General features: G+C 41.6%; 1 protein-coding gene across 5 annotated transcripts; it reads left to right on the top strand.

Annotated features, from left to right (window-relative positions):
* Positions 1-139: 139 nt before the first annotated feature.
* Positions 140-26091, top strand: LOC106949582 (rapamycin-insensitive companion of mTOR). Of its 5 annotated transcripts, none has more exons than XM_015035931.1 (38): positions 140-230; positions 356-403; positions 2870-2967; positions 6936-7000; positions 7267-7398; positions 7607-7670; positions 8756-8882; positions 9717-9886; positions 10197-10264; positions 10596-10663; positions 10773-10855; positions 11542-11629; positions 11850-11940; positions 12032-12098; positions 12881-12961; positions 13093-13193; positions 13894-14059; positions 14196-14297; positions 14381-14427; positions 14518-14653; positions 14744-14943; positions 15042-15168; positions 15950-16114; positions 17581-17657; positions 17810-17888; positions 17989-18098; positions 18177-18264; positions 19246-19338; positions 19419-19525; positions 19638-19867; positions 20513-21596; positions 22159-22239; positions 23675-23934; positions 24034-24240; positions 24348-24500; positions 25373-25496; positions 25591-25729; positions 25812-26091. In XM_015035931.1, exons 1-38 carry the CDS (start codon positions 182-184, stop codon positions 25890-25892), a joined length of 5256 nt encoding a protein of 1751 aa, XP_014891417.1. In that variant the 5' UTR covers positions 140-181; the 3' UTR covers positions 25893-26091. The 5 variants fall into 5 exon arrangements, with proteins under 5 accessions (XP_014891417.1, XP_014891416.1, XP_014891420.1 ...); XM_015035930.1 differs by having other exon boundaries at positions 25346-25496; XM_015035934.1 differs by lacking the exon at positions 22159-22239.

Genomic DNA, 26091 nt, shown 5'->3' with positions numbered 1-26091 from the left:
AGGCATTTAAATTGGTATTTTTGTCCACGTTTATATTAGAGTGCAGTAAAAGAAAAAAAAGAAAAAAAAACAGAGATTGTTCTTATCTCAGGTCTGCGGAGATTTGCAGCGTCTGACTTTCGCTGTCTCTATTCTCGCGACAAGACGCGAAGTTTCCGGTGTTGTGTATGTTCCTGGAAACATGGCGGCCAGCTTCCGCGGCCGTCCTATCCGGAGTCTTCGGATGCGGGGTGAGCATGAAAAACTCGATTCATTGAAAGCTGTAACAGCGACATATTGTAAAAAGACAAGTCCCCGTGCAGGTAATGGCCCCGGAGGAGTGTCTGACTTTATGCGCTGTGTGTGTTTTTGTCAGGTCGGAATGACAGCGGGGAGGAGAACGTCCCGCTGGATCTGAGCAGAGGTAAGCAAAGGCTTCATCGCATCACCATGAAAGCGATTATTGTTCAAAATGGATGAGGGCACTTTCTGCAAACACAACCCTGCTAACGCTAGGCTCAATATTGTACGTGCAATTGTGTTTTTGGTCGCACCACTCATTTTCTTTCTGTTTCGCATAAACCCGTTGCTAACGAATAATAATAACAAGCGGCAACCGCGAGCTAACTAAAACGAGCTGAGTTAGCTTCAGCTAGCTGCCACAGCTAACCAGCCATGACGCCGCGCTGTTGTTTTGATCGGTGTGACTGGACGCCGCAGCCTGTTATTTGGCCGGACAGCTGCTGGTATTGTCTTCGTGCATTAGTCGTGACTGTCTGCGTTGAAAATCGGGCGTCTTTCTGGCTCCTCGCTGAACACTGGTGCATGGGAAGGTCCTTCTGATGGCTTCTGAGCCAGGTCAGATTCACGTCTGCAGCGAAAACACAACATACCTGTTTGTTTACACAGAGCAGCTGCTCCGGACACCCACATTCCTGAAGATTTTATGATTGCAGTCGTGTCGTCAGGGAACTGAGGTGTTGTAGTCAATGAGCTGCTCATTGATGGCGAATTTCTAAATGAATATTTGTTCTTGCTTGGCTGCAGTAAGTTGACACATTCCTAGAATTGTGGAAACACATATTTGAGCTTTCATAATAAAACCCATTTGTTTGCCAATTTATTTTAATGGTAAAATTAGTCCAACCCTCTTATGTTGCGTTTGGTGCGTTTTATTTGCAAAAATGTATTATTTTGTCTTTAGTATTAATCTCAATTGAACACATGCATCATATTAACATATTAAAAGACTTCCTTAAATTATGTAATTAAAAAAACCCCCACTTTCTTTAGTTATTTACTTTCCTTACTTATTCGCATTTTGTGCTGGAGACGCACCAGTCATTGCCTGAGATCGAAAACTGACCAATTTCCCCAGATCAGCTCTGGTGATCTTCATCTGCAGGCCAGATGTAAAAAAAAACAACAACAAAAACAACTAATTCCTCCTTATTTATGAAATGCATCAAACATAAGAACAGTCACAATTTTTAATCTATAAAAACACCAACTAACAGCTTGCTGTTATACTTCTGTTTGGTTTAATAGCAATCCAGCTAAGGTTAGAGAAAAATGCATAAATGAGTATAATATTTGTTTAATTTTCACTTAGATTAAAAACCATTCTTTCTTCTGAATACTATCATTGTTGTTATTTCTTATTTATGCAAAATGAGAGCAGTTGGTTGCACTTTTGCCTCGTAGCAAGACGGTCCTGGGTTCGAATCCTGGTTCTCTCCGGGTGTGCCGGCTTCTTCCCGCAGTGTAAAACATGACTGTTGAGTTAATTGAATACTCCAAATTGCCGTTGGGTGTGTGTGCGGGCATGGTTGTTTGTCCTGTGTGTCTGTGTTGCCCTGTGATGGAGTGGCAACCTGTCCAGGGTGTACGCTGCCTCTCACCCAATAATAACTGCTGTATATAGGCACCAGCCCTCTATGATCCTGTAATGATAAGTAGATATAGAAAATAGCTGCCTGGATTCAAAAGTACACATTTATCAAAGAACCAGCTACAATTTTTTTGTTTGTTCTATGTGTTCTTGTCTTTAGAAAAAACAGAATCAGTCAAAATGAGAATTTACAAATTCTGTCTAAAAACAATGGAGATATCGGCACGAAAATGGCTGATTGCTACGGTAATTAGGAAAAAGAAAATGCCGTGTTTTCAAAGTCTTTAAAGTTTTTTTTTTCTATAGGACATTGTAATAACAATGTAACAATGTTATTACATTGTTTGGTAATAACAATGTTAATATCTGTGTCTCATAAGGTATGCTGGCCAAAATAAAAAAAAATGAAACAGAAAAGTTTAAGAGTTCCTCTGACATCTGTTTATTTATAACATGGGAAATTAAAATACTAAAAATGCGCTGCTATTCTGAAGAACTGGTGACCTTTGAGGACATTTTTATTTATTGCTTTTTTTTCCCCTCAACATTTTGTTGATATTTAGTTCAAACTGGTTAGATTTTGTTTGTAAAATAAAAATAAACATTTTTAGAAAAAAAAAAAAAAAAGCCCACACTAATACATCTTTGAGGAGGTAGGGTCTTAGTGTTTTTGTCTTGAGTGATTTTCTTATTAAACACAATGGCTGCCCATTAATCTTTTGTACCACTAGAGTAGAGCGATTTATGATAGCAGCCAGCTCAACAATCGTGGAAGGAACTGGCAACAAAGCTGTGAACTGTTCCTGTTGTCTTGCCTTTTTACTTTACTTGCATTTCTCAGCCTTTACACTCAATTAGTCCAGCCAGTTGAGCCCACATCCCTCCTACAACGAAGCAATTGCTGTCCATCAGCTGATATTATGACAATATAGTCCACTTTGTTTATTTTATTTTTTTTCCTGTTACTTACACTGGATTTCATTTTTCATTCCCATGCAGAACCATCTGAAAACTTCCGTGAAATCCTCCAAAATGTGGCCAAATCTCACGGAGTCAGTAACATGCGAAAGCTTGGCCACCTGAACAACTTCATTAAGGTACGGTTTTCTTTTTCTTTTTTTCTTTTTTTATGAGTCACTTCAACATTCTGTTTATTATTAGGTGCCGAATGGGGAATGAAATGTTCTGGTTGAAGCACTATAAACCAAGCTTACTGTTGACAAAAAAAAAAAAAAAATTTGGGGAAAGTTGAGAATACCTGTCTCACTCATTTTTGCGGCTCTTCGTTTATTGCTCAAACGGAGTCAGTCCTATTGGCTTTTAAGTGTTGCCGATTAGTGTGTGAGCAATGAGGTGACGGCAACAGAAGAACACAAATAATAAATCAACATGTCGGACTGATTTCTTCTTTCCAGCCAGAAGCCGAAGAACTCCTAATTGAGTTAGACGTGGTCTCTGTGGTGGGATCATCTGCCATTTTCTCTGGCCAACGTGGCTAATTTGCAGAGGCCTAACAGGACAGCTTTCCTCTTGTTCCTGTTTTGATGTACAAGAGCCTTTAAGACCAATCAGCTTGTCCTTCTCTGTAGCGTCACCGCTGACCTCTCTTTGATCCCCTCCCCTCGGGTGCCTGTCACTGTGATGTGGACAAGTTAATGTAACGGAAGCTCCAGGGATCAATTGTGCAGCTTTGTGACTTTAAAATAAAATATATATATATATAGAGAGATTTATTTACGTCCGTCTTGGCCATCATTGAATTAAAACATCCTTGTTTTTAAAATCTGTTTTGATGTTGGGAGAATTTTACATTCCATATAACCGTGGCCTCACTCTAATGTTTTGTGCATCTAAATAAATACCAAGAAAAGTTCATTGTTTTGTATTCAGTAATTCAGCAAGTGAATCTCTTCTAAATCCAAACACAATTTTTGACTGTGTTCTCCAACATTGTCAGGCGATGTTAATAAATCTTGCTCCAAAAGCTGTGGTTAACTTACGTTTTCCAGCTAGTGTGAAAGATCAGCTGACTGGGATTGTGCTGCATTCATAATCACCGCTGGTTGTTTAACACAGCATTAATAAACTAAGGTGGTGAGAGGGAGCCACTCTTAAACCAGAGACGACATGAGAATCATTTCACCTGGGGCAAGGACAGAAAGGACTCTTTTCAAATGAAGTCAAATCTGAATTACGTTGTGAAATCAAGATCCCAGAGTTTGCGGGACAAGTTGAGAAGAACAGCACCAAAGTTGCTTGAGTTCAGGCTTCAAGTTTTCACAGTTGGTTATGATGTCATCTGAGGGTTTTGGTCCACGATGTTTCATCGGTTCCAAAGAAATGTTTACAGCATTTCATGACGTCCCATGCTGCCAAAAGCACCAACACTTGCTTAAATGACCATGCTGTGTCTGATTTGGTTATTTTCTTTACCATTGATTGCCTCCAACTGATTATTGGCAGATTGAATACTGAAGAAAGTGAACTATTTTTTGTTTTTCTGTCTAATAAAAGCAACAAAACTAGAAGCTCATGCTTTTATTAGTCTTAACTGGCTAACTCAGAGCTTGGGCACTGATTCCTGCTTCTGCTCAGATGCTTTCCTCTGTCAGCCCACGGCCTTTCACTGCCTCGCCTCCAAACTGTCAGCTATGAATGGATTGCAAACAATTGTTTGCGCCTCTGCAGTGAGTGAGTGTTGTGGAGCTGGATTTATTGTGCTCAGATCACTGTGGGTGAGTTTGTTTCCGTTTCTGCAGCCTGACTCGCTTGTTTACGACCGACTTTCTGCTGAAGCACTATCACTGTGATTCCTTATAAGGGTCTCTGGACCGCTGGGGTGACCTAATGCCCCATGGAGAGCATCACATGGCTGTTTATTTTCCCCATCTCCTCCTCCTCTCCTCTCCTACGGCCTGCTTAGGCTCTGATATCAGAGCTAGATTAAACCTAGCTCTAACCCATCTTTCACTGCTATGTCAAACTTAAAGTCTTAAATCTTTTTAGCTAAAATTAAGGCGTTAAATACGTTAATCACCGGTCTGTTTAACGTCATGAATTCGATGTAGGTTTTCTTTCTTGCGGGACTTTTCCATCAGGCAAAAGTTTGAGTTGTGCTAAGACGTCTTCACTCGCTGCGTTCTGTGACTCAAGGAGGTTGAGGCTACCGGTAACAAGCTTCTAATAATTACGGTACTTGTTAGCTAGCAAGCAAACAAACAAGCCATTAGCTCCTAGCTAACGGCGATTTGAGAAGCAAAAAGCTGTTGCCAAGAGCCACAGATACAAAGAATTTCACAGTTTTGGTCCCATGGTTTGCTTTTATACATCTCTGTTGTGATACAGATGCTAAATTTTATTCACAATGGTCTTAAAAATATCTTAAAAAGTCTTAAATTTGAGTTGGTGAAACCTGTATAGACCCTGTAGGTGCAGCTTTGATGGCCAATTAGAGCAAAACTAACAGCATGCTTGCTTAGTGATAGGCTGAGCTGCTCTGATGGAGTGGCAGACACTTTCTTGTTGTGTGGAGATACCGTTGAGAAAGTCAGCAGCTCTAAAATAGCAGCATCTTTTTGCTCTGGGACTTCTCTGCTTTGTCGGCGCGTTGTAGTGTTTGCTGAGCCTGTCTGCTGGTTCCAGTCTCTGCAGGAGTTCCTGTTAATGACCCGCTGTGAGGGAACTGCTAAAAGGTTGAACTTTTGGCTGAAAGCGAAACAACACGGCCAACGCTGGCTTTGTTTTCAAAACAGGCGCAGAGAGCCAGAATGTAACCAGAGGCATTAAGAAAAAAAAAGAAAAGAAAAGAAAAGGAAAAAAAAAACTGGATGAATTATCGAAAAATATTTGCTTTTAATCATCTCCGTTGATGTGTTTCTCACTAACATTCATGAGAGCATGAATGTTACGTGGTACTGATGAGAACCACACGACGAAGGTGAGAAGCTACACTTGTTCCTGGACGTGTGATTGTTACTTTTACTTTCCAATTTACAACCCACAGGCTGAACAGCTTTCCCTCATGAGAGGAATATTGCAAACGCCACTTGACTTAATTCATGTAAACTTTACAGTACGGCTGAAATTGTTCTGTTGGTTCCAGGAGAGCATCAATAAATATCATATAATTTCAAAATGTGATTGACTGCAAATATTGAGTGCTGTTGCGCAAATACCTTTGTTCCACTAGGTGCATGTTTTGTGGTGACATAGCATAATTAATAATGGTTAAGTTATATTTTTAGAGGAATATTTGTTCTGACTCTCTGCCTTGTAATATGCACAGCTAAAACGTTTTAAAGGTACTTTTTAATCATCATTTTTTTTTGCTTTAATCAGTCTATTATTGTGCACAGCTTGTAATTTCGCAGCGTTGTCTCGTTGATTTTGACTTTATTCCATTGCTAAGAGTCTAAGTTGCTTTTTTGTTTTTGTTATGTTCTGTTTGTTCACTGTTAGCTCTTGGCTGCTGCTGTTTCCTTTCTGCTGCAACCTGCAGCTGGAATACAAACAGTTAAATATTATTGCGTTTGAGCCACAGCGTTGAGTTTATTAAGCCTGATGACCTTTTTCTGTTGTATTATCGCTGCTCAGAAAAACACCATAACTTGTGTGAATTAATCAGACAACTATTAGGGGTTGTTATAAGTTTAATAGGAAATATTCTGAAACACTAGAAAACATCCAAAACATAAAAAACAAACTCCAGAAATATTCAGAAATATTAAATGAACTGGATTAAATTCAGTCCATTTACCATTTATACTGGTGGCCATGAATTAATAACTTCTATCTGGGAGCTTTTCTTGCATTTTCAAGATAGTAAAAAGTTGTTTATTGGAATAATTGATTACCTACCCTACACCTGGTCCTGGACTAATTAGCTAACTTAGCTAATTTTAGAAGAGCTAATGGAAATAAGTTTGGTGTAATACATATTTTAAGACATTGAGGAGCATTTGAAAGTTGTCTTCAGATAATCTTTGAAGATTTCTGGAACCATTTTGAAATTTGAAGTTTGCTCGTTTCGCAGTTTAATCTTTCGTCTTTTTGTTCTGCCTTCCAGCTGCTTTGCAACATCGGACATCGGGAGGAGAACTTTGGGTTTACATATGAGGAAATCATCGTTTGGTGCGTACCGTCTGGAAATCCTGCTCTTTTCACCAACCTGTGTGCTCTATAAACCTTTAGCAGCGGTGTTGTTGTTGTTGAGCTGCCTGAGTCAGTGGCTTATCAACTGTGCCGCTCATTCACAATAATTTTATGACTCGCTACATGAAAAGAAGCGGGTCTTGTTTTATATGGCATTTGGTGATTGATTTATTCTTCTGTAGAGTAATTTATCTTGCACCTCTAACCACGAGACATATTTATTGTTTGTTATTTTTAAACTTTAGTCTGCGACTAGCTCTCCTAAATGAGGCCAAGGAAGTGCGTGCAGCAGGTTTGCGGGCGCTCCGCTATCTTATTAGAGACACCAACGTGCTGCAGAAGGTCCTCAGACTGCAGGTGGATTATTTGATTTCCAGGTGAGATTCTGCTTTGACCAGATGGAAAATGCCTGTTTTGATGACTTCATGTTTGATATTTTTATTTATTTATTTTTTTTACTTATGGCTTATGTTAGTTCTTTTTATGAAAAGGCCTACGTTTTTATGAATTGTGCAGTGCAACATTTTGGTCAACATACTTGTCTGGCTCTGATTTTACAATGATCGTCTCTTGATTTTTTTACAGATGCATTGACATCCAGCAAAGCAACGAGGGGGAGAGGACTCAGGCGTTACGGCTTGTCCGAAAGGTGAGCCGTGTGTCTGTAGATGTAAATATCCGTCCCTTGAAAGCATTTCTGTTGTCGTGTCAGTGGAGGAGTTTACCCCGACTGCACAGGCTTATTCCAGCACAAAGCCATCAGAACAATCCTTTGGGACAGCAGCAGTGTCAGTGCAGAGGGTTTGTCTGCCACCCAGGTTATTTATAGCTCTTTCTCTAGTTTACAGTAAACCTTCTACACACAGCGCTGTCGTTTTGAGCAGGGGCTGCTGCTGCACAGGCAGCAACATGGCCTCTGTTCTCTTCTTGTTGTCAGGGTTTGTTTTTTTTGTTTTTTTAAAGAATTTGAATCAGGTTAAAATAGATTTAATTAGGAATCTTGTTCTATTAGTAGACACACAGTTCTCCATAATGATAAGCAAAAAAATTTATTATTTTTTGACTACAAATAGGACTGAACTAATAGATTTGCAGACGTTTCTACACTTGCGAAACTTTCACGCACGTTCGGCTTTACCGGATTTTAGTTGAGGCTCTCTTAATGTCTCGCTGTTGTTTACGCTTTCTCATGGTACATAGTATTTTTCTGTTACGCTTTTTTTTTTGGGTTGTTTAGAGCTTTAACAAGCAAAACTTTACAAATAATTTCCTCCTACTTAATGGAGATGATGAAATGAAAATATGGGGCGATGTTGATATCCAATATTATCATTGCTATAATGGGCAAAAAACAATATTTACCTTTATTTGTATTATACAGTGGCATTTAATAAGAGTATTTGCTCCGATGAGCCCTGTTTGTCTGATGAAAAGTACTTTTTGAAAATAACAACCTTTAAGAAAGTTTTAAGAATTATCTTCATAAAACTTGCATTTCTGCCTTGCAAATGCTTCTTTTTTTACTGGTTTGATTTAATATTCTAATATTAAATGTTATTTCTTCATTAGGTGTAAGTGGAAAACCATCATTAGCAGAAATAAAAGCTGAGCAACACCAGTTTTTGTGTAGTTAACCCATGTAAATGTGTTTTGCTTGAGGTATTGACTTACTGGTCTGCTTTGGGGTTATCAAGAGATGCTCAACCCTTTTCTGTTTTTTTTCTCCCTCTGCAGATAATCACAGTCAACGCGATGCTGTTCCCCACCTCTGTCGCAAATTCTCTAATTGCTGTCGGTACAGACGGACTGCAGGAGAGGGACCGCATGGTTCGCGCTGCCGTCGCCATCATATGTGAGCTAGGTGAGGACTTGACATCTAGGTGGAACATCACAACACAGATCTAAAGTGTCATTAACACCACGAGGGGATTGTTAATGACCCATTAGCAAGAAACACTCAAGTGACAAACAAAGATGGAGGATTCATGCTGATCTTGTCTCCATACATAGTGTAGAGGACATTAATAGTAGTTCTTTGCTGGAGAACGGCAGCAAGACCTGTCATCTTGGGGTCACCGAGTCTCCATAACAGCCATTTGATGACATCTAGACACCTTCACAAACATGTCGAGTTTGCTAAAAATACTACTGGCACGTCAACTAGAACTGTGTAGTTTCATCAGATGAGACTAAGATTGAGCTTTTCTGCTACAAAGAGAACAGGTGGAACTTCTACTAAACGAAGGATGCTTTTTTTTTTGTTGTTTTTAGAAATGTTTGAAAGAATAACGTGAACACTCCTATCACATATTTGCTTTTATCCTAACTCAGTTAGCGATGTCCTTCTCTTAGTTAGTCTGTCCCAGAGGAACCGCCAAAGACATTTTTAAACTCTTTTTTTTAAAATCTAAACTTCTTCAATTCCCTGTCTCAGATACTTTTGAAGAGTCAATAAAGACCTTATTTATCACTTACATGGTTTATCTAAAATTACAGTGATTGGTTTGTTGACTTCATAACTGCAAGGTGCAGAAAATGTGGACTTGATTCTGCTTTGGTAACAGAATATGTTAAATCCCACTACAGTTCAAGTCTTTAGCAACCATCAACTGTGATGAAATGTGAAATCCACTCCGTAATTTAAACTTTTAAAAACTCTCCCGGTATAACTGTGCCGTTTTGTTCCCGTTTCTAGCCCTGAAGAACCCAGAGGTGGTGGCCAAACGCGGAGGCCTAAGCACAATCCTCAAGAGCGTCATCGACTGTCAGCTCAGTCGGATCAACGAAGCCCTGATCACCACGGTCCTCCACTTGCTCAACCACCCGTGCACCCGCCAGTACGTGCGCGTCGACGTGGAGCTCGAGGTGCGTGTGTTTACACGGACGTGAACCCAGCGAGATCTTGTGTGTAAATTAAACCGAGCGCTTCCATCGGAAATCATCGGCTTTAGGTTGCCCCCATGTCTTTGAGTTTACAGTAATTAGTTACAACCTTTCCTCTTAAATCTCATTGCCTGTAAATATCTTAGTCATGACAGAGACGCACCGATCACAGTGCATACGTCACGTAAGACAGGCAGCAGCTTGATTGCTAAAAATAATTGCGAAGAATGTTTTTTTTTTGTTGTTGTTGTAGTTCATCCGTATTTTTGTACTTTGCTCTCTCTCTCTGCAGCAAATCCTTGCACCTTTCACTGATTTCCACTATCGACACAACGCCGACACAGCTGAAGGACAGCTCAAGTGAGTGTGTGTGTGGGGGGGAGGGGATGAGGAGCTGAAGTGTTACAACAGAAACAAAAGGATCAATTGTGTCATTCAATCATTGGTGACAACATACAATATAGAAGCTGAGGGTAACGATGCACTGTGTCTTTGTAACATGGTGGCTGTTGATATGGATGTTTGACCCTATGCTGCCTTGCCAGAGCGGGGCGGCGGGTTGATCTATTTATTTCTGACTGATAGTTTGATTATTTGAGAAACGTAGTTTAGGTTTTTCTGCTTTGTGGTGGCAATCAAGATGCAGTTTTTGTATGAAAAGCATCCGGTTTCGAATGTGCGTCTTTTTCAGGGAAGACAGAGAATCCAGGTTCTTGTCGAGCAGGATGGCGATAGTCGCTGCATTTCGTTCTTGGTCTGGTAAGAGAGTCATTTGTGTTGATGATTATTTCAGGAAAGAAAAAAAAAAGTCTGGTTTGCTGAAGGGATCATGATCTAAAAATCTCTTTCTTTTTTTTTTTTTTATCAGGAATTATCAACTTGTGCAAAGCTGGAAATTCTGGAATCCAGTCTTTAATTGGCTTACTTTGCATACCAAATATGGAGGTTAGGGTGAGTACTGAAACACTTTCATTTATGAATAATTAAGAAGGAACTGATTTAAAAACATAATGTTTTTCAAAATCATGTAGTGTAAGTCTGACATTTTGGCTCACAAACAAAACGCTGTGCAACAACAGTTTGCAGATTATAAAACATGGTGGTGGCAGCATCATTCTTGGTGGGGCACTTTTCCTATAGCAGGGTCAGGGAAGCAGGATGGAGATTCCACTGCTGCAGCACAACAACCATAAACTTAGAACCAGAGCTGCAACAAAGTGGTTATAAATACTAAACCAGTGAGTTTAATTCCATTTGAAAATCTGAAGCAAGAAAATTGCTGTTCAAATCCAGTAAGTGATTATGAGCTGTTGAGGCTTGCAGCTGTAATTTATGTGAACAATGAAGCTCTGCAAACTGTTTATGGCTGAAAACAAATGCAGTTCAAGGGGAGTGAATACCTGTAAAGGGCTCTGTAACTCACTCCACTGATTGACTTGAATGGGTCTAATTCAGACAAATAATGTAGCTGTGCTGTTAGTCACAAACTGATCAGTTCATTGAAAACAACTCTGTTTCTTTCGAAGGAGCCTGTAGGGCATGGAGGACGAGTTTTATTCTGAAGTTTTGAGTTGAGTTTTATGCTGTAGTTAGCTCTTCTTGTCATGTGTTTTGAGACTGCGTGACAATCTGTGCAGAAAGGCTTGTTGGAGGTGTTATATGAGATATTCAGGCTTCCTGTGCCCATCATTAATGAAGACTTCACGGAGGCTCTCCAGAGTGTTGGTGAGGATGAATCCTTTTCCACCGTCAAAGTTCGTCTATGCGTTTCCTCTGATTTTATTCTATTATAAGGAAAGATCGACACTATAAAAATAGTAAATTTGCAGATTAGTTTCTTTCCAACAGTAGGACTAACTCTGCTTTTATGTTACGCCAAAGACGTGTTTTGTTTTCCGTGAACACGGCCGTAGTGTGGACTAATCTGTGCTGCTGCGTGCTTCAGATCCTGCCAGGTTCCAGGACACCTGGAGACTCTCTGATGGGTTTGTGGCTGCGGAGGCTAAAGTTATCCTACCCCATCGGGCCCGCTCCAGGCAAGAGAACAGGAATAGAACTGGGTTAATGTTCTGTCTCTGGTTTACTTGAGCCATTAACTTTTTTTTTTTTTTCTGTTTGCTTCCTTAGGGCTGACCTGATGGACAACTACCTGGCATTTGTCCTCTCTGCCTTCATAACAAGTGGACTGTTAGAGGTGAGGTGATTTTGTTTTTAATTGTTTTTTGTTTTTATCTATATAACATTTGAAATAATTGTCACCTAATTTAGTAATGGGGTAATTGTTAATTGGATTATACCGACTCAGAATTTGTTTTCTCCCTAGAACTTTTCAAGTGGTATAGTTTTGGCTTCACCTGGTTCAAATTTTGTAAAATAAATAAATAAATAAATGTATAAAATCTCCCAATAAGCACTTTTTGCATTAAATTATTAATGTGTTAATCAAATAAGCAATCACCAGATCAGTGCCACGCTTTATAAGTCAAGCAGAAGGAGCTGAGCTTTTCTGCTGGACTTCATTCATCATTTGCTACAAATATTAGATTTTTTTTATCTGCAGGTGCTTCATTTGCTACAAATCATCAAGCGTACACTAAAGGAATTATGCTATTGCATTTTTTTAATCTTATTTAAAAACCAAAATTATGTTTATTTGCATTTTTTCTATGTATTTTTAAAATATTTCCTTTCAGTATTTATACTTTTCTAATGAAAGGCTTACACTCTAAAAATAGTAAATTTGCAGGTTAGTTTCTTTCCAATCATAAGGAGCCCTGCTTCTATATTACGCCTCAGATGTGTTTTGTCGTCCTTTTCTATGTTATATAAAAACCAAATTTGTGTTTATTTGCAGGTTTTTAATGCATTTCTGATGTTGTATTGATCAATACAATATTCGGTTACAAAATAATCATTAGCTGCTGCTCTATATTTAAGTTATTACGTCATTTCTTCTCTTTTTTTTCGCTACTTTAGGGTCTGGTGGAAGTTGTGACCAGCAGTGATGACCAGCTTGCTACTAGAGCTACCATACTCCTGGGAGAGCTTTTACACATGGTAAAATACATACAGAGTTCATGCTGAGCCAAGACATTTTGTTCTTTTCAACAGAAAGAGATTCCCTGGTATTACACACCACTGTTCTCCTAATAGTTTGTATCCCTTCTGCCTGGTTTCTCCTGCTTTAGGCGAACACAATTCTTCCTCATTCCCATAGCCACCACCTGCACTGCCTTCCTACCCTCATCAACATGGCCGCCTCATTTGACATCCCACAAGAGAAACGACTGTGAGTACAATCTGTTTCTCCTCTTAAGGGAATGATTATTACTGCAAACATCAGGAATTGGGGCTGGGGATATTTTGACACTAAACATTAAATTTACATCTTGAGCCATTTTTTGGTACCGGTGAGCAAAATGGAACTTGATGAGACTGATGTATACATTAAAATAAACAAAAAAAATCAATGAAAACATCATTAATGTTTGTTGGTTCACAAGTTGGCACAAACCAAGCATAGCAAACAATGAGGCATCAGAATATGGACCAATATTATCACCGTTACAAGATTTTCTAATGTTGCTCAGCGCTAGACCTTCATTAACCCTGGGTCTGATTTATACATTTTTTCCCAACAAATGTTCGATTCTGGTGTTAAAATTATGTTTTAAACATTTAATCTTTGGGATGTCTAAATTTACAGTATGAAATGGAGAAAGCTACTTATACTTCTATTGTAAATGTGACCATTTTTTCTCCCTAAATTTTAATGAAACAGAACAAATTAGCCTCATAAAAATGATTGAGGTGATTACAATACTCAAACATTAACAATCAAAGTAATGAAATGTTTCTAAATTTGGTGATATGCTTCTATTGAAATTATATTTTAGATCATAATGTAGAAAATCGACTGATATTCATAGTGCTTGTTCGGCTCTAAACACCCAGACGCATCTCTTTTGCTTGCTTTTGTGTTTCTCCAGCCGCGCAAGTGCAGCCGTGAACAATCTGAAGCGTTTCCACGAGAAGAAGAAGAAAGGTTTGAAGCCCTACAGTCTTTACCTGGACCACATCATTCGCAAATCTGTGTCGTCCCACAGCCGCAGAGATTCCCACTCGCGTGTCCAGAGGGACATCTACGTCATAAAGGTGAAGACATGCCACGGTTTCATGTGCTGGGTTTCGTTACCCTGACTGTTTGTTGTAATTTCGGGCAGCTTTGATTAGAGCCCACTCTAAAATCACCGTGTCTTTTTAACTTAAGTAACCGCCTGTTGCTTTTCAGGACACTGAAGAAACACTGCTGATGAACCTGAGAGACAGCCACATCCTGAACCACAAGCAGAACTTGGAGTGGAACTGGCTGCTCATTGCCACCATCCTGAAGGTCAGGCCTGCTCCCATGCAGCTGCACATACTTAAACGTTTTCTGCTTCCTCCTTTTCTAAATAATGCTGTATTCCCCTTCAGTGGCCAAATGTGAACCTCAGGAACAACAAAGATGAACAGATGCACAGGTAAGATTAACTTTGTCGCGTTAAAACGGGCTAACATGCTTCTGTGGCATTTGGGTTTAAATCCTCTGCATTTGTTTCTATGCCGTGCAGGTTTGTTCGGAGGCTGCTGTACTTTTATAAACCCACTAGTAAATTATACGCCGGACTGGCTTTGGATCACGTTAAGGCCAGGCAACTCACTGTGGTTGGGTGTCAGTTTGTTGAGTTCCTCATGGACTCAGATGAGGTAAGACAAACAACAAAGCAAAAGCAAAGCAAAAATGTTTTTCAGTTCAAACCTTCTCCCTAAATTTGCGTCTCGTTCTTCTGCCGCCAGGACGGTCAGGGCTACCTGGAGGACCTGGTGAGGGACATGGTCTCGTGGCTCTGCTCGTGTTCGGGACTGAAGCCGGAGCGCAGTCTGCAGAGCAACGGCCTCCTCACCACACTCAGTCAGCACTACTTCCTCTTCCTGGGGACACTTTCTGCACACCCACAGGGAGTCAAAATGTTAGAGAAATGTGGCCTGTTCCAGTGGTGAGTGAGCAGAGAGCCTCAAAATGTTTGTCCTCTTGATGAAACGAGCTGGTTAAGTCTCAGCTTTTCACCTGCCGCTGTTGTTGCGATGTCTGCAGCCTGCTGAATTTGTGCTCCGTAAAGAACCAAGATGCTGTGCTGAAGCTTGCCGTGACAACGCTGGATTACAGCAGGGACGGCCTGGCCAGGGTCATCCTCTCCAAGGTCCTCACCGCCTCCACTGACGTAAGGATACACAGGAGCAGAGCTACAAGGCGGGGAATTGTCATGCATACAAGAATCACATACTATAATACAGCTTTAATGGAAAGCATTTGAATGCAAAAAAAAAAAAAAATGCTCAAAATCTGACTTACATGTTCAGGGCATCTGCATATGCCCTGAACATGTAAGTCAGGGTATATGCCCTGACTTACATGCAGGGAAATTCATTTATCTAAATTTAAAGCCTTAAAATGTCTTAAATTAATTTCGACAAATGTAGATTGGCTTTAAATATGTTAATTACAGGTATTAAATTTTGTCGTGTGTATTCTATGAAGTTTATTTTTCTCGTCCGACTTTTATGTCAGGCGAAAGTTTGAGTCGCCATCGGACATCTTCACTTCGTTCTGTGACTCCAGGCGGTTCAGGCTGCCTCGCTGCTCATAAACCCACGCTAGGTTTTTTTTTTTTTTTTTTGCCTCTGTCATTATTAAATGTAAATTATCAGCAATTTGCTGGACAATGTTAGTCTTTGCTACTGTCTCACCTCCCAATGCGATACTTTATGGATTCTGCACTAGAAAGCTTGGCACTGCTATATGAAATCTCATTTTCTTTTGTACATTTCTGTTGTAGTACATGGCTTAGATTTAATTCATAGTGATCTTAAAAAAAATCTTAAATTTGAGTTGGTGAAACCCTGATACATTATTTATTATTTGTTGCTCTTGTTCCAAATCGAACCTACTGGACTGAACTTGCTGAGAAGTAACGGATCGGTGCGTCTTTTCTTCACCAACAGACATGCAGGTTGTACGCTACCAAACACCTGCGCGTGCTGCTGCGCGCCGGCGTGGAGTTCTTCAGCAGCTGGGGCATGGAGCTTCTGGTCACCCAGCTTCATGATCACAACAAGGTCGTTTCCATGGAAGCACTGGACATACTGGATGAGGCCTGTGAGGACAAGGTAGCCAAATAAAACAATGCTGTGCTCTGCTAAAGCAATTGATTATATTTATCAATTAAAAATATATTGATGCTAAATAAAAATGCACAATTATACGTACCCTACTTACATTTAGACATGAGTGTCGTTGCTGCAGTCAGTTATTGTATTTAAAGATTAAATATGTTCTACATTGTGTATCTTCTGTTAGCATACTGCTGCATAACTTTAAAAATGCAAATACATAAAGTAGTTTTTCTTTTCAGTAGGGTATGTTTGGGCTTATATGTTTGGTATTCCATAAGAAACATAGGAATAAAATATCCTGCCGTGTTTACATGGCACATGTAAACACGAGTCTTCTATATTTACCGGCAGTAGAACAAGGACAAGAACTAATTATCAGCTTCTTGAAGGAACGTCTGATTCCTCAGTGGAGTGTTTCAGTATTTCAGTCTCTACCTGAAGAAATTAAATGGTAAATAATACAGAGGAGAGGAAGAACTAGATAAAACTATAGAAAATGGGATTCAGAATAGAACTGATTGTAGTCAGACTTGGAATATGTATAAAACAAGTTATGATTTTTTTAAACCTCCTACAATTAATCTACAAAAAGTCAGTTTGTATCTGCTGAACTTATACAATTTGTGGATATTTAAAATATACATATAATGCAGCAACTATTAACCTTCCTTGTCCCGTTAAGAATTTCTTTCAGATGGAAATGAGAATCTTTAACAAATATAGATTCCTAAAAGAACACATTCATTTTCAGTTTCATAACAACTTAAAATCTAGTAAATATTTTTTAAATAAGTTGATTATGACATACAGTGTAAGCTGAGTGAACAGATGTGTGTCGGAAGGTGTTTTAATCTGGGCTTATGTGTTGTGGACGTAGTTGTATTTTTTTCTGCAGATTTTCAATGCAGCTGATTATCGGTGAAAGATAGTCACTGATAAACCGCAGCCTATGACAGCCTGATAAAATTACCAATTTAATAGCTGTGAAGCATTAATATACAGACATCCATTATTTCCTTCTTTCATTTATAACAAACCATCCAGAAGAGACTGCTCTGATGGGATAATTAAAGGAAACGTAGTCCTCTGTCAGCTTCTTACTACTTCACAAAGAAGAATTAAGTCAAAATGTGTTTGTATCATTTTTAGTTTCCTTGTAAAACAAATACATTCCTGAAAGAATGGCCTTATTTTACAGTATCAACGTCTGCAGTGAGTTTCATTTCCACTATTAGAGAAAAGGTGTGTCTTTTAAAGTGTCACGTATTCTAGCAGCTCGTAGTACACGACCAACTCAGTGTTTGTCACCATGGAAACACTTTCAGAATGAGCTGTTGTTACTTTCTAAAGCAGAAAGAAAAAATATATATATATAGTAAAGGTGCCAAAATAGGCTTAGCACTGTGCTAAAGGTTATTGTGTTAAACCTGAACTCTTTTTTTGGTTTGTTTTTCTTCCAGGCCAACATTCATGCTCTGATCCAGCTGAAACCAGCTGTGTCCCATCTGGGAGACAAAGGCCTCCTACTGCTCCTCAGGTGAGTTTTTTATTTATATATATGTATATATGTATATATATATATATAAACACCACCATACAGTGTCTAATCTGATTGTCCTTGTAGCTGCCTAGCTGCTTCATGTATACCATCTGGAATGAACTGTGCTTTGTCCTTGTTTCATTGTTTAGGTTCCTGTCGATTCCTAAAGGTTTTTCCTACCTTAATGAGAGAGGTTACGTCAGCAAACAGTTGGATAAATGGCAGAAGGTATTTCTGAGATATCAACAGATTGCAAAAAAGTGTCCTTATATAGGTGACAGACTAACTCAGGTTGGCATTTGACTCTTTTATCCCGTCTTGTTTGCAGGAGTACAACCTTAAATATGTGGATCTGATAGAGGAGCAGCTGAACGAAGCACTAACAACTTACCGCAAACCGGTGGATGGAGATAACTACGTCAGACGCAGCAACCAAAGGTGAGAATCGCTGAAACCGAGACCGGCATCAGAAGTGAGACTTATTTCAAGTCTAACCTAATTGGTTTGTGTCTCCAGGTTACAAAGACCAAATGTTTATCTCCCTGTGCACTTGTATGGTCAGCTGGTCCATGATAAGACCGGCTGTCATCTACTGGAAGCTCAGGTAAAAGCTTAGGTTATTTTAGTTCTGGTTTTCGTAATGCTTTGACCTCCCAGCACCAGCTTTTCTCTTTCTCTTTTGGGACTATAATAGCAAGTTTGAACTATGTTTTGCTAGCCATTATAAATGGTCTTTAGCATAATTTTCGCTAATGTTAGCACTTAGAACGATTAGCATTACTAACCTTTACAGGTGCGCCAATAAATGGGCACAGATTTCTTTGATTTTGGAAGTTTGTCAGTCGGCCGATACTTAAGACAAACCAGTCTTATTAACCAGTGTTATCTTCCTCCGCAAAGGTCTGAAAATCATCCAGTGTCGGGTCTCGTCTGCACGTGTTAACAACAGTCACTCCATTGTTGCCAGCTTAGCAACTTTGACGTTTTGTTTTTTAGCGGCTTCTTAGACCAAAAAAAACAATTGTGGTGAAAACTCTAATGGGCAGGTGAGGCTTTTTAAAGGTTGTTTATTCTTCTAACTATAAGCCTCAGTTTCTGTGTGCATTTCCTAGCATTCGTCTTTTCAAAAGGATTTTCAAAAGGCTGCATAAGAGGAAAACAGTCGGTACAAAATTGACATCCTGGGTTAAGACAGCTCCTAAAAAAGAAAACTTCAAAAGTACAAATTAACTCGAGGAGTAAAATGGCCAGCTCATCTTCAGGATTGAATTATTAACAGATACTAAACTCTAATAAACAGGACCTTCTTCTTTGGAAAACAATTTCCTTTTAAATAGCTTCTTATATATTTTCTTCACAATCTCTAACTTCTACACCTCAGTCACTAGAAAATGCCATTATTGAGTCTTCTTCAGTCAGTGTCAGCACACACACAGAAGAGTGTCAGCTTAACCAGGACACTCTTGGGTGTGGCGTATTCACTGATCAACAAAAACACGATAGGATCTGTGACGTTCCACTCTACGTTTCCCTGTACATCTCTAGTTATTTCCGAGTTTTCCCATGTTTTTCCCTTTGTCTGCAGAACGTTGTTCCAGACCTCAGCTACACGGTTCGCTCCCCGATGCTGGACACCTGGGAGGGCGTCAAACAGCTGAAGGCTGCGCTCTGGGCTCTGGTCAGTAAAGTCTCTGATTTAAGTCTTTTCACTCAAGACTCCGCTGCCTTGTTGACGATCATGTTTGTCTTCTGTTCCAGGGCAACATCGGCTCTTCGAACTGGGGTCTGAATCTCCTGCAGGAGGAGAACGTCATTCCTGACATCCTGGCGTTGGCTCAGCACTGTGAGGTGCTGTCAGTGCGCGGGTAAGCTCCGCTTCATAGGATTTCACCTAAAAACCAAAAAGGAAGAAGAGAACGAAGCTCAGGAAGTGGAAACACCATTGAGTGACGCACACACTCTTCGTTCCATCTCCAGGACCTGCATTTACGTGCTGGGCGTCATTTCCAAGACCAAGCAGGGATGCGAGGTTCTCAAGCAGTACGGTTGGGACGCGGTCAGGCATAGTCGCCGGACGCTGTGGCCTGTCACGCCCGACGAGGTGGACACCCAGCTCACGTCGGAGCTCTCCTCCGTGCCGAGCACGCTCAGTCTGAACTCGGAGTCCACCAGCTCCCGCCACAACAGCGAGAGCGAGTCTCAACCAAGTACGTTACACCGCTGTGTTTACTTTGTCGTCATCAATTAGTGTTTTGTTATTTGGCCAAACGTTTCAGATCATCATCCTGTTGAAAAACCCATTAATGAGCCGTCTTGCTTTCCAGTGAGAAGATAAACAGGCCAACAGCATCACACATCCTTCACCATGCTTAAGAGTGGCTTTGTTTCACACTGTTGACTTTTAAAATGTTCATCTGAACATATTAGTTGCTTCAGATATATTTGTTTGAAGAGATTTTTAGGGGAACCTGTGAGTGTATTGTTTAAAAGCAGCTACAAGGCGATTGAGGCTACTGCTAACTAGCTGCTAACATACCCTATGACAACTGGATCACTTCTGTTGCCAACAATGCTACATGCATTCTATGCAAAAAGGCACAACACTATGAAATGTGCAATTTTCTTTTGTCTTACATTTCATTCATCACAAATAGGTCTTAAAAGTCTTGAGGTGGTTAAAACCTGCCAAAAGCCTTGTTCTTGTGGTTGGAGTTTTCTTCAATCTGCTACAAGGTTTTTTTATGCACCTCATCTAGTTAATGTTCTTGACACTGTATGACAGCTGTGGTTACCTTCCTCCTCTCCACCCTGTATTGTATTTTTTTTATCCCCTGTCTTCTCTCCGTTTCTAGACATGTACATCCTGGACGATGACAAGTGTGACGGTTTGGACTCGTCCGACGACCCCTCTTTCTACCCGCACTCCAAAGCCGTCAAAGATCGCAGCCCGTTCACAATCCTCGGTTCCACGCGCTTCGTTCGTCCGCGCTTCCTCAACTCTCTGTCCCTCCCCAGCAAGAAGCTCCGCTCCACTAGTGATCCAAAGAGTTTCTCCGGCTCTCGCACCCCGACCGATCTCAAGATGGAAAGCCCGCGGCGGAACAGGACGGTGACGGAGCCTTCGGTCTACAGCCCCAACCAGGGAGACGTCTTCACCTCAGTATTCAACAGCAGGGGAATGCCAAAGAGTCCAACGGTGAGCCTGGAGACCTCCTTCGTCGGGACCAGGGGCGGGTCCGAGGAGCAGCTGGTGGACGGCAGGCTGGTCCGGGGCGGGGGCTCGGGTCTCGGGCTCAGTGGACTCGCCGGACACGGGGTGGCGGAGCACCACAGGGAGCAGAGCAGCCGCGAGCGTCTGGCCGGGGACGGCGGCTCCTCTGGCGGAGGCAACATGGGCGGAGGTGGCGGGGGCACTCAGTTTAAAAGCCGCAGCCAGAGCTTTAACACGGATACGACGACCAGCGGCATCAGCTCCATGAGCTCCAGCCCCTCCCGCGAGACCGTGGGAAACCCCGAGCACCCCGAGGTAGAGCCGGACTCCTCCGACTGCGTGAGCCTCAACACCGTCGTGTCGGCCAAGACTGTGAAAACGCTCTCCTCCCTCAGCCCCCAGCCGCAAACCAACCACTTGTCCGCCTCCAAGTCCTCCAACGTTTCACTGGTACCCCTGGGCTCCTCGCACACGCTCCCCCGCCGAGCCCAGTCCCTCAAGTCCCCCTCCGTCACCACCATCAAGAGCCTGGCCGACTGCAGCTTCATCTACACCAGCCCCAGGGACGCGCTGGGCTACGCCACGCTGAAGCGGCTGCAGCAGCAGAGGATACACCCGTCGCTGTCGCACAGCGAAGCCCTGGCTTCACCCGCCAAAGACGTGCTGTTCACCGACACCATCACCATGAAGACCGGCAGCCTGGACTCCAGGCTGACTCCTCGCAGGTGGGTCACCAGGAACCGCAGGGCGGCAGGCCGCAGTCGGCCACTTCTGCTCGTCTGTCCTGTTTTTTGCTTTTGTTCAGATCTGACAACTGTTTGTTCACTGGATTTTAAATCAGCATGACTTAACGCTGCAGAAACACAGAATCTTAGCAAGGATGTTGGGTCCAGTTTCTAGTGCAAATATATTTGCAGACTTGGAAATGAGACAAAACTCATTAGTAACTTTAAGGCAAGAGATAGGAGCTTGTTTTTAGTATTTTTCATTTAAAGTACTAGTTCCACTGGCAGATGATGTTTCTGCATAAGTGGAAGTAGCACTTTCTGATCAATATTAAGAAATTATTTACTTAAAACAAGCTCATATATGTTGCTGAAAAGTTACTACTAAGTTAGTTTTGTGTACCAAGACGTTAGCACTAGAAACTAGATCAATAGTACTCGGTCAGATTCTGTGCTTCTGCTGTGCAGCAGCTGTCGTCGTAGTCAAGGTTCGCTTACCGTCGCCCTCGGCAATGACGAATGAGCGTAAGCGTGTCTGTGCACCTTTTGCTGTGTCCGTCAGGCTGTCAGACAGGAGGCGTACCTGTCCGGAACCGAGCGTCCCGAGCCCGTACCGCAGGCTGTCCAGAACACTTGTGCCGCGGTGGGTGGACCCGCCCAGTGTCCTCCTCAGTAGAGATGAAACCTTGTAGCTCTGATTGTTTCTGTTTGTAGTGGATTAGCGACAGCTCCAGTAGTTAGATCGTAGTGCGAGCAAATGAAATGTACAAGAGCTGGTCAGAGATTTACATCGATTTAGCATTTTTTTTATTTTTTTCTCCGGGTGCAATGATTACACACCGTAGAAATGTGGTGAAGCTTTTTTTCTGGGTATATATGCACGTTCTGGTACATAACCAGATGTTTGAACACTCATTCAGTAACCAAGTTGAAACTGTCTTCATGTTTATTTGAGGTTAAGAAGAAGAATTTGCTGATAGCCGTTCATCGTAGATCTGGACGATATGGCTTAAAAATAAAATCTCTGATTTTTTTTTTTTTCATAACAGATCCAATTTCCAATGTGAATATTATTTTTTTCATCATTTTCTATGTCTAAAAAAGAAATTACAAATGACAGAAAATGTTTTCGTATAGTGACTTTTATTTCAATCGTTCCTTCTGTGAGATATGTGAAGGAGTATCAGGGCCAGGCTTCGAGAATTTTTGGTTAATTATGAGAATGCAGGCATAATATTAGCAGAATAAAGTTGCTATTTTACAAGAAGAACGTCTTAAAAATAAGAGAAAACTCTTCTTGAGTTTTCAAGATTTCACGTGACTCAATTAATTGACACGGGGAAAATGTCTTGTAAAAAAAACCTCATATTTTAGTCAGCATTGAAGAACTATTTACTTAAACTAGCTCCCATACTTACTTTTAGGTTAATTTATTCTTATTTCAACAGTGTGCTAATGTATTTGGACTAGAAACTAGACAAGAAACACTTAGTGAGATTTTGTGTTTTACTAGTTTTGAAGTTTATTGCACTTATTAGTTTGTATATTCTCAATGAAACACTGACGCTCCAGCATCTTCTAGTTTATGAACAGGCTTGACCCTCCGTAGATCCCGGTTTATTCTTCTACAGCGTAATCAGTTTACGTTAATTTCCGGGGAACAGATTGAGTTACGTGGACAAAATTAGACGTTGAAGCAGAACAATAATCCCACCTGAGAAACTTAAGCATGGGATAGATAATCCAGGTTAGCATTAATATTGTAAAAATAGCCCTGTAAGATATTTATGTGCTATAATTAAAAGCCATCTCAAAAGCTACCAATCCCATTCCTGCTGGCATTGAAATATTACTTTCCCACACAAATCGATTGAACTCCTACATCTTTTAACCTCCATGTTTCTGATTGCTCAGTGTAAACCTGATGAATACTCGCCTACATCTAGTTTGACAAGCCCCTCCTGCCCCCCTCCCCTCTTCTGTGTGGTTTTCTCCTCACTCTCTCCCCCGTGTTCCCTCTCTTGTCCCAGCCTCTCCCCCCGGATCCTCTCACGCACCTCTCCTCTCGCCCTCCCTAGGTTCCTGAAGGCTCTGAGCTTCGCCTCGCTGGACAAAGAGGAGCTGCTCAGCCCCATCAACCAAAGCACCCTGCAACGCTGCTCCTCGGTGCGCTCCATGGTCTCCAGCGCCACCTTCGGCTGCAACGACGACTACATCGGCCTGGCGCTGCCCATGAACATCAACGACATGTTCCACATCCGAGACTCCACCTACTTCCAGCAGAGGATCAGCCCGCCCTCGGAGGAGCGGAAGCGCTTCCTGTTCGGCGACGGAGACGGTAACGCCCACTTCACGCCGGGTGACGCGCTAAAAAAAAACCGTGAGAAGGTGGATGGGTTTGTCAGGTGAACTTTTGGTTTTGTGGCGACCTCCGCAGGGGAGCGGCCCGCTCTGCCGTTACTGAAGCAGCAGTTCAGCATCTCGGAGCTGATCGCGTCGCGAGGCGAGACTCAGAACCACCTGGTGGATTCGGAGGAGACGGGTCTGCAGGATCACTCTGAGGAGAACTGTCTGTACTGCGTGGGGGCCAGCGTCCTCGGCTACCCCACCCAGCCGCAGATCAACAGCACTCACTCTCGGACAGGTGGGGGCAGCGGAGGGATCCGGACACGCCAGTCTTGCAGCTTTTCAGCTTTTTCAGTCGGAGCAGAGTGTCAGAAATGATCTTTGTGTTTCATTTTTACCCCCCAGATTATGTCGACTTCCCCTCCTGGGGCGGTCAGGGGGGCCATCGTCTGGAGGTGATGCCTCAGTCGAAGTTCTCTGGTGTGTCGGGTTGCAGCGATGCTGCTGTGTCACAGGGGTCCATCTGCAGCACGCCCACACCTGGGGACATCGTCATCGGTAAGAACTGAGGAAGGGTCAAGGGAACCACACCACTGTTTGCCTCAAGCGCTGTGGTTTAGCATGATGGTGCCATCACCGTGTTTCTGTGTTTACAGGATGATTAGCTGCTTTTAGTTTTCTGTCACTTTTAGCATTTTGAATATGTGCGGGGCAAGTGTCTCAAACTCCAGTTGTCCAGCTGTCCTGTAATTTTCACCTGAAATGGCTGAATTAGGAGCTAATAAGCACGAATTATATTTTTAAGAGTCTCCAAAGTGTGAAAATTTGTCTTGAAAATGCTTGAAAAGTGTTTCATTTTGATAATAGGTTCTGGTAGTACCAAAAAATATATATTTTGGTAACTTAATTTTTTTTTTTTTTTTTTTCAGGAAAATGTACTATAAGTTATGGTAACTTTTCTTCTTTTTTTTTTTACACTGTATTTCCAAAAAATACATTTGAATATAACAATCTCTTATAGTTATATATATATATATATATATATATATATATATATATAAAACTGAATAAAAATTACATAAATGTGGATATATAAAAAAAAATCATAAACAAGCAATTTTAGTCGTGTAGAAATAAGTTATTAAGTAAAAACACAGGAAATCCCCAGATGGTGCCGACATGTTAGAAGGGCAAAAAAAAAAAAAAAAAAACCCAAATTTTTTTGTGTTTCATCCTCATTTCTCTGAAACTATAGCAGCTTCTGTGATACTAACTCTTCTGATGGAGTCTTCCAAGTGTTAGCTTTGTTTTAGCACCAGGAATATTGAAAGAGTTGGTAACTGCTGATTCAAACCCCATTAAATTTGGCTGTGTTGTTTCAAACACTTGAAAAAACCCCACAGGGCTTAACAAGTGCACGTCCTCCGCAGGCGGGAAGGCGATATCCGACGACGGCCCCGCCTCCCGAGTCCTTCTGAGGAAGGAGATTCTCCGCCTCATCATCAACCTCAGCTCCTCCGTCGGAACCAAAGGCCACGAAACGGGACTGTTGACGTGAGTCGGCTCTTTCGCGCCAGCCGGGCACAGAGAACCCAACGATGGTCTGAAACGTTAAGAGGTGTCGCCTCAATTTCTCGTCTTTCCCCAGGATAAAGGAGAAGTTCCCTTACGCGTTCGACGACATTTGCCTGTACTCCGAGGTTTCCCACCTCTTGTCCCACTGTATGTTTCGTCTGACTTCGAGGCGCTTCATACAGGAACTCTTCCAGGACGTGCAATTTATGCCAGTAAGGGAACAAAACTCTGTCCTGATTTCTTTGATTCATCAAACTCTGCGTCTTGTTTAACCACTGCGTCTCCATCTCTCAGATGTACGAGGAAGCTGAAGCAATCCTGACAAAGCTACCAAAACCCATGGAAGAGGACGTTAACCCGCCCGCGGAGTCCTGATCGTCCTCCCGTCCGCCCTGTGTCTAGTGCGCCGCTGCAGTCCGGACTCCTCAGCGCTGTGGAAAGCAAAGCAGGTCTGAGGCTCTACGGACAGAGGGACGTTGGGCTGGTTTCTGTTGCTTGAAACAGAGGAGCGTCGCTCCGCTTCCCCATGAGCCGGAAACAAACAAAAAAGAAAAAAAAGACATAAACGACCGAA

Source organism: Poecilia latipinna, unplaced genomic scaffold (assembly GCF_001443285.1).
Source record: "Poecilia latipinna isolate Pla-1442-1.1 unplaced genomic scaffold, P_latipinna-1.0 Scaffold351, whole genome shotgun sequence".
In the NCBI taxonomy this organism is placed as follows: Eukaryota; Metazoa; Chordata; class Actinopteri; order Cyprinodontiformes; family Poeciliidae; genus Poecilia; species Poecilia latipinna.
This window is presented reverse-complemented; position numbering and strand designations above follow the sequence as displayed.